This window comes from Bidens hawaiensis, unplaced genomic scaffold, assembly GCF_021521415.1.
Source record: "Bidens hawaiensis isolate Kalapana, Puna unplaced genomic scaffold, B.hawaiensis_p1.1 tig00003022_1, whole genome shotgun sequence".
Taxonomy (NCBI): Eukaryota; Viridiplantae; Streptophyta; class Magnoliopsida; order Asterales; family Asteraceae; genus Bidens; species Bidens hawaiensis.
Genome location: NW_027491163.1, coordinates 1,752,099 through 1,760,508, shown reverse-complemented (window position 1 = coordinate 1,760,508; position 8,410 = coordinate 1,752,099). Strand labels below are relative to the sequence as shown.

General features: G+C 38.4%; 2 protein-coding genes across 2 annotated transcripts; one reads left to right on the top strand and one right to left on the bottom strand.

The window, feature by feature from the left end:
* Nucleotides 1-1,119: 1,119 nt before the first annotated feature.
* Nucleotides 1,120-5,805, top strand: LOC143622068 (glycerol-3-phosphate dehydrogenase SDP6, mitochondrial-like). The gene is made up of 5 exons (XM_077093311.1): nt 1,120-1,498; nt 2,050-2,523; nt 3,322-3,814; nt 5,089-5,347; nt 5,442-5,805. Exons 1-5 carry the CDS (start codon nt 1,120-1,122, stop codon nt 5,739-5,741), a joined length of 1,905 nt encoding a protein of 634 aa, XP_076949426.1. The 3' UTR covers nt 5,742-5,805.
* A 418-nt stretch (nt 5,806-6,223) lies between these two features.
* LOC143622067 (NAC domain containing protein 50-like) lies at nt 6,224-7,711 on the bottom strand. Its single transcript, XM_077093310.1, has 4 exons — nt 7,565-7,711; nt 7,134-7,410; nt 6,864-7,040; nt 6,224-6,706 (listed from the first exon to the last, which is right to left on the bottom strand). The coding sequence occupies exons 1-4, from the start codon at nt 7,576-7,578 to the stop codon at nt 6,224-6,226; spliced, it is 951 nt and encodes a 316-aa protein (XP_076949425.1). The 5' UTR covers nt 7,579-7,711.
* Between the last annotated feature and the right edge of the window lie 699 nt (nt 7,712-8,410).

The window sequence follows — 8,410 nt, the reverse complement described above, 5'->3', positions numbered from 1 at the left end:
TCAAACCCTAATTTAATTTCTCAATATGGATTTAGTTGCATTAGCGATTCTTTTTTCTTTTTAGTTTAACTTAAATGAAAAGGTTCACAAAATAATATCCAAATTATAATAAATGACCATAAACAAATAAATGTAAAAGTAGATAATTCATTCAACATTTCATTTAAAAATTAACATAACTCAACATAAATTAATCAAAATAGGTTCGATTATGTTATTAAATTCTTACAATAAATAAACTAAAATTCAAAAAAAAAATACACTCATAATATTATAAACGAAAATATAAGAAACAAAAAATGTAAGCAACCAATATGGGGGATAAAAACTAGTTGTGTAACTTGTGTTATATTTTGCGACATATTGTGTATTTTTTTATTTATCATTGTATTGTTTGTTTATTTCGGCATTATGTCTTTTTTCTCTGCATTGTGTCTTTTTTTAGAACAGGGACAGGAGAAACATTTTGTTTTTTTAATTTTTTAATTTTTTATTTATATTTTGAGTTGTGATTTTATTATTTTTTTATTTAATTTTTTTGAAGGGTTTTTTATGTGGTAGAAATCTTTCTCACAATTCTCATTTTTCTCTCCATTTGCATTTTTAACTTTTCCATATGTATATATACTATTTATTTTAACAATTATGGGTCCGTAAGAAGAATGAGTCTGGGTCGTCGTCCTCCTCAAAACCCCTATAGGCTGGCTCTAATCTAAATATAATATCATATAAATATAAATATTAAGCGACTAAATGAGCAGTCCTCCAGCAATACGTTGGTGACTTTCTCTAGAGAAGATAACATGTTAGAGTCTCTTTCATGATAAAAAAATCAAGCGCGAGAAAAGAGTGTTACTATTGTGGGCATTCGGTTGGTAGCTCTCTCCTAGAATTGGTGGTCGGCCATGTCACCAGCACCATGCACGAGCGCTATTGACCTTTTGTAAATAAGTGTATCCGGGTAGCGGAGCTTTTTTTAGTTGTTAAAAAATAAAAATAGAAATAGAAATGAAGTGATATGAATACAAACTCGTGTTTTCCTCGGTGCTCCGTTCATTTATAGGGTCACTTTCTCCTTTAATTGATCTCTTTCTCTAATCACGTTTTCACAAGAAAACCATGGACATGTTTCTCCGCGCTCGTAGCGTACGCATCACCGCCGGTGCACTCGCCGTCGCCGTCGCCGTCGGCGGTTCATACATGACATTACGTGACACATCCGTATCCTCAACCGACCTCGGCGCTGGCACATCGTTAGCGGCATTACGTAGGAGGATCACCGACCCTGCCGCGGCCGTACCATCTCGTTCCGTACAGGAGTCGTCGTTAATCGGCGCTACTTCCGATAATCCGCTCGATATTCTCGTCATTGGCGGAGGCGCTACTGGCTGCGGCGTCGCTCTTGACGCCGCAACCAGAGGCCTTCGCGTGGGCCTCGTTGAACGAGAGGATTTCTCGTCCGGTACATCTTCTCGTTCAACGAAGCTTCTTCACGGAGGTACGTGTGTGCACTGTGTTGTGTACGGAATTGCGTTTTGATTGTTATGATCGCGTAATCACATATCACGGGTTACGATTAATAGTTAATTTTTTCATCTTCCTGATTTCGAATTTCTTCTTCATTGTTGAGATAAATGCAACCGTGAGATTACGAGAGCTCGTTTCAAGCTCCTTTTGTTCGGCTCGTGTGTTATTTTTTCAAGGCTCCACTCATTTATTATTTATTAATTAATTATTTTTTGAGAAAAACCTAAGCAAGCCTAAAGCTCTGCTCGAGCTCGGCTTTGTAGTGTGAGATTAATACACCAAATAGCAAAAGCATTATCACCTAAAACACACTAGGCTTGCTAGAGCTTGATGAGCCTAAATGATCTTCCTATACTGGGCGAGCTTGATAACTAAACGAGCTTTATTTGATGCTCGGGCTCAATAAGGCTCGACTCGTTTCTAGCTTCTTATTGATCGGCTCAGCTTGTTTCCACACCTAATTTTGACTTATCAACCTTATGCATACCCTGATTTTGAACTATAGTTTCATTAATCTTTCAGGTGTTCGGTACTTGGAGAAAGCCGTGTTCAATTTAGACTACGGTCAACTGAAGTTAGTTTTTCATGCCCTTGATGAGCGTAAACAGGCTATCGACAACGCACCACACCTCTGTCACGCATTACCTTGCATGACACCATGTTACAGTTGGTTCGAGACGGTTTATTATTGGGCCGGTCTGAAAATGTATGATTTGGTGGCAGGGCGACATTTACTGCATCTTTCTAGGTATTATTCTGCACAAGAGTCTTCTGAACTGTTCCCTACACTTGCACGAAAGGGTAAAGATAGAAGTTTGAAAGGAACAGTGGTTTATTATGATGGCCAAATGAATGATTCACGAGTTAATATTGGGTTAGCTTGCACTGCTGCTTTAGCTGGTGCAGCTGTGCTTAATCATGCAGAAGTTGTGTCTCTTTTGAAAGAAGAGGGTCGGGACCGGGTTAGTGGAGCCAGGATCCGTGACAACCTATCAGGTAATAAAAGCAACATTTATGTTTAATCTTTTCATATTGTTACATATTAATAGAATACGTGCCAATTGAATAGAACGGGTCAAAAGTTGTCCAAAGTGTATTCTTAATGTGTATATCTTAAATTGCTTCACGGAGAAGTTGAGGTTATTACATTATTAATATATTCTAGCTTTATATTAGGGTTAATATCAAAAACATCAACATACTTTATCATTTATATTAAAAAGTACCTCAACATAAATTTGGCATATAAAAGCCTCTAAACAGGTAAAAAAACACAAAAGGTCCCTCAACACAGTTTTGCTTCATTAAAGTCTCTACACTTTGTCTAGAATGCATGTATTTGTGAAAAAAACATTTAACACAGTGACATGTTTCCTCTTGTATCTGCTAAAACTTGATAAAGTGTCGATTCAACTTTTTTGATAAAAAACTTGAATACTATCTTATTTAAGTGGAAACGGTTTTTTGTTTTTTCACATATACATGAAAAAATAACCAATTAAACAACATGTGTTTGATAAAGTGGCATTAAACTTTTTTTGTAATAAAAAAATGAATATAATACTTTTAAGAGAAAACGGGCCATCTGCCATTCAGCATGCTCCCATGGCTCGGACTTCTTCGGTTTTTGTTTGTTTTGTTGTTGAAACGTGCATGGACTTTTACACGCCAAAATTATTACTATTTGTGAAAAATGAGAAAGTATGTTGTGGTTTTTAATGATTATGATAGTAACAAAGAGTTAGCAGATCAACATACTCATCTTGAGTTCAATACTTTTTGTGAGTCTTACAGGTAAGGAGTTCAACACATATGCAAAAGTCATTGTGAATGCGGGCGGTCCGTTTTGTGACTCAGTAAGAAAACTAGCCGATAAAGATGCAAAATCGATGATCTGTCCGAGCAGTGGGGTCCACATTGTGCTTCCAGATTATTATTCCCCAGAAGGAATGGGGTTAATTGTGCCTAAAACGAAAGACGGGCGTGTCGTTTTCATGCTCCCGTGGTTGGGTAGGACAGTTGCTGGTACAACAGATTCTAGTACCAGTATTACAATGTTACCTGAACCGAATGAGAATGAAATTGAGTTTATTTTGGATGCTATTCGGGATTATCTTAATGTTAAGGTTAGGCGCGAGGATGTTTTGTCTGCTTGGAGTGGGATTCGGCCACTGGCTATGGACCCCACTGCGAAGAACACGGAGAGCATTTCTAGGGACCATGTTGTTTGTGAAGATTATCCTGGCTTGGTTACGATAACTGGTGGAAAGTGGACCACTTACAGAAGGTGGGTTATCATTTGATGGTTGTAAGCTTTTTTTTTTTTTTTTTGGGGGGGGGGGGGGGTTGAATGGGTCATTTTGGGGTGTTGAATGGGTCGTGTTTGCGGGTTGACGAGGTCGGTCGAACCCGACACAAACCCAAAAATCATGTCAGATACGTGAACCTGAACACAATACGAATTTTCACGGGTTGACACTAGCACGGCCTACTTGTTTACGGGTTGTCGGGGCAGTCAAACCTAACACGAATTTTCACAGGTTGACATAGCCTGAAAATTGTGTCAGATACGTGAACCCAGACACGATACTAATTTTCACGGGTTGACACTAACTCGACCTGTTTGTTTACGGGTTGACAGGTCAGTCAAACCTAACACGAATTTTAACAGGTTGACAGATACACAACCTATTTGTTTGCGGGTTGACAGGTCACCCCGAAAATCATGTTAAGACACGTGAATCCAAACCTAACACGAATTTTTACGGGTTTACAATAATATGACCCGTTTGTTTGCAAGTTAACTGCTCAGTCGAACTGACCCGAATCTGAAATCAGGACAGAAACATGAAGCCCGAATCCAACACAAATTTTCACATGATGACACAAACACAACCAGAGTAACCCAATCTTTGTTTACATATTAATACTCAAATATTACAAATTACAACCAAAAATTTACGTTTAAACTATAAACCTTATGTTTACTTCTCTTTTATCCTTTAAATTTTTGGCATAAAATGCCCAATCCATAAATATATAACTTTTTGAATTAATAAAGTAAATGGGTCGACTCACCAGCCCGTCTGGTCGAATTGAACACAGCCTGACTAGCTAAACGTGTTTGTGCGCATTCGACTAGAAATCGACCCAAACCCGCATATACCAAACCTAAATCTGTGAGTTTTGCGTGGTATCAAAAATCTGCGCCCCTACTTTTCAGTTTTCATTTTATTCTACTTTTTTTTCCGCATATTAATAGAAGTTACAATTTGCAACCAAATAATTGTGTTTAATACTACAAAGCCTAATGTTTCGTTCTATTTTATCATTTAACGTTTGACATAAAATGCCCAAAATGTTTGTATCTTCTGCGTTTATAGAAGTAAACGTGTTAACTCACGATCCTGCCATTTAGTTAAGCATGTTCACGGGTTCGATTTGAAACTGACCCAAACCCGCGAGTTTCATTTTAGGTTCGTGTCAGGTCAGAAATCATGCCCCTACTTTTGACTCTGTGTCATGGGTCAATTGTGTGCTAAACTCAAACCTTATTTTCAGCATGGCTGAAGATGCAGTGAATGCAGCTATAAAATCAGGAAAATTAAATCCAGTAAACAACTGTGTAACATCCAAATTTTGTCTTGTGGGTGGAGATGGCTGGTATCCTGCATTTTTCACAGTGCTTGCACAAGAATACGTACGCATGAAGAAAGCAGAAAACAGAGCAATAATTCCCGGTGAGATGGACACCGCTGCTGCAAAGCATCTGTCTCACTCGTACGGTACCATGGCTGAAAGAGTAGCTTCCATTGCCCAGGTTTTACATCATTTAATAATTAAGCATATTTGTCCAAACATAATAAAAGATGGTTTTATTGAATATTAATTACACCTTACTATTGTTGATGTAGAATGAAAATCTAGGCAAGAGGCTTGCCCATGGGTACCCGTACCTTGAAGCTGAGGTAGCATACTGCGCTCGGAACGAGTACTGTGAGTCTGCAGTAGATTTCATTGCTAGAAGATCCCGACTTGCGTTTCTTGACACGGATGCTGCCAGCAAAGCACTGCCACGTGTCATTGAGATTATGGCAGCGGAATGTGATTGGGACAAGTCAAGGCAGGAGGAAGAGTTCCAGATGGCGACGAAGTTTCTAAAAACTTTTCGGTCGTCAAAAAACGCTCAGTTTCATGATGGAAAGCATGCATAGCTTTGTTTTAATTACTCAATGGTAAATAGTTGGCTTCTTTACTTTAAAACATCAGTGTTGTACCCTATGCTTCGGAGGCGGTATGTTTACAAGGTGCAAATATCCAGACGTACTCACCAAAGAAATAAAACTTGTTTAGGGATTCTTGGTTTTGTTTTCATGTCAAAAAATATTTCAATTCTTTTTGGTTTTGTACACTGTGATCCAATTTAATACCACAATCTAATGTTAATCGGTGGACTGGGTTACACGAGTCAATAAACTAAAACATGATAAGATTAGATGATCCAACTCAGCATTTTCATAAGTTTTAACCAAAAAGGTCTTCGACATGAAGTTTTATTGTAACTATAACCATGTAGAACTGTACTTAGGAAAGAGTCATGTTCTCTTAACATGACTCTTTCCTTAAAGCCCTGTGTTCATCAGTTGCATGGTTTACAACTGATAAACAGAAGGTAGGCTAGTAATTAACTAATTACCTAACCGCCACTTTTCAATTCATTATTCTCCTTGGTTAAATGATCAACGCGCGTGTGGAGAACGTTGATCATAGCTTCGGCCCGCATCACTTCGAGCTTTAAACTCTCCTTTTCCGTCAACACATTTCGGATTACGGTTTCCAAGTCGCTAATATATTTCAAACACCTAGGAGGAAGGGATTTCTCAAGGGTAGAAGCGTCAAATGATGGTGGTGCGGTGGTCAGATGATGAGCTTCTTTGGCTGCAATTGGCTCTAGTAGAGGGACCTTAACAAGTGCAGATGACAAGTTGGTTATTTTTTTTTTATCATGAATCGTGGCTGAGTAGTCTGAACCGTGTGCATTGGAGGAGGAGCTCGGGTCAACTTGTTTTGACCGTTTGTTAAGCGAAGAGAGGGGTTCGGCTTCAGGTTCAGATTTTAAACCATTTTCGTCTTCCGGTTTTGCCCTTTTGCACACGAAATCGATTGTCGGAGTACCAGTCTGCAATTCATCATCAAGAACAAAAGATTCAAACTTTATGATGCATTTTGATGGAAAACAAGAAACCAAAGTAAAAAAAACTTAAAATTTGAATTCCATAATATAATGACCTGGAACAATGGCGTAAAAGCACAGAGTTACACAAGTTTTATCATACCTGCACAGTGTCGTTTCGAGTTCCATTCCCATTATCGGTATCCTCCCTCGGTTCTCCACCAGGAACAAAAAGGGCCTCATCATCTTCCCATTCGTCCTCAAGAAACGGCGCATAACGGTCTCCAGTTGGCGGTCCTAAACCTGTCTTTTGAAAGATTCTACGTAACACATATGCATCCTTTCCCTCAAAAACAAGAAAAGGCAACTCCTTTCGTTTTAAAATTCCAATACGCATAAAAGGAAAGTAGAAACAAGCACGAGTGATTCAAACCTGTGCAACTTGGGCTCTCTCCAATCCCTTATCAGAAAGTCTATATTCATGCATGACCCAATCTGTGCGTTTTCCATCTGGAGCTCGACCAACATGGAAAGCCAACGTCTTTTTGGACCCTATTGCTTGGCCTTTATGGTGCACAGCTCGGTCCTCCCAGTGGCTTTCCAATAGCCTTGCCCGGTGGCACGGTTCAACCGAGAACCGTTGCCACACTTCTTGTCTACAGGACTGAAGAAGTACCATTCTTGGTCCCTTGAATTCAATTGAGACTAGTCTAGAAATCCACAAATCACAAATAAAGACACTGATTTTATAATATAATTGAAGTGACAACACCATTTCTTTATAATCTTTTATTACTACAATTGGTCAAATGGTGAAAATAAAGACACTGGAAGTCATAAGAGAGACCGATGAAGTTGAGTTACCGGCAAGTTCCCATGGCTCGGATTTGTACACATCGGTTTGGACACCGATTGGAAGCGAAAGGGCTTCCCACACACCTTACGCGTCAGATAATACCTCACAAGCTCCTCGTCCGTCGGGTGAAATCGAAATCCGGGAGCAAGACAGGATTTACGTCGAATTAAATCATGATCCATGAAACTGGAATTCAATTCAAGTTGATGAAATGAACACTTGAAGATCAAGTCATAACAATTGGGGTTGCCTGTGGATTAAGAAATCCAGGTGACTGACACGAAACATGTACGTTATTATTGTGTATGTCTAGGTGTTGATGAAGTGATCCGTCATTCTCTTTTTCCCCCCCTTAAAAATACAACGCCTAAACTAGTTGAGTCGAGATAAACGAACGAGCAAATGATATCGGATATTGATAATGAAACGAGTATTTCGGTACCGGTACAAAGTTTTTAAGAAAATTGGGTTTGGGATATATAAGATGAGTATCGGTAAAAGTATTTATCGAACTTTTTGTCTACGGTACTGGTACCGAGCTCATCTCTAGAATGTTATGATATTCAGTCTTGACGCCTTTGATTACTTGACTAGAACATAAGATGCTTGAGATTGAGCTTGATTGAAATGTATTAACTCGATATATTAGAGCTTCATTTAGAGCTCATAAACTTATTTTAACTACTGCTTTGTCTGCTTTAAACAATAACCGCATATATATTATATGATATGTGATGTTATATATTATCTACCTATATAATAAAAGAGTGGATTTTTATCAAACCTTCCTTTTTTATAGTTAACAAGATTTCTCCAAAATGTCACATGGCAATCTCTAATATTTTTTATTAAGT

Excerpts from the sequence above, each read along its gene's own strand:
- LOC143622068 (XM_077093311.1), top strand. The coding sequence starts at position 1,120 with ATGGACATGTTTCTCCGCGCTCGTAGCGTACGCATCACCGCCGGTGCA. Across the intron at positions 2,524-3,321 it reads GATCCGTGACAACCTATCAG|GTAAGGAGTTCAACACATAT; the intron begins GTAATAAAAGCA and ends TGAGTCTTACAG. Across the intron at positions 5,348-5,441 it reads GAGTAGCTTCCATTGCCCAG|AATGAAAATCTAGGCAAGAG; the intron begins GTTTTACATCAT and ends TTGTTGATGTAG.
- LOC143622067 (XM_077093310.1), bottom strand. Across the intron at positions 7,041-7,133 it reads AGAGAGCCCAAGTTGCACAG|GATGCATATGTGTTACGTAG; the intron begins GTTTGAATCACT and ends TTTGAGGGAAAG. Across the intron at positions 6,707-6,863 it reads CTCGAAACGACACTGTGCAG|ACTGGTACTCCGACAATCGA; the intron begins GTATGATAAAAC and ends GATGAATTGCAG.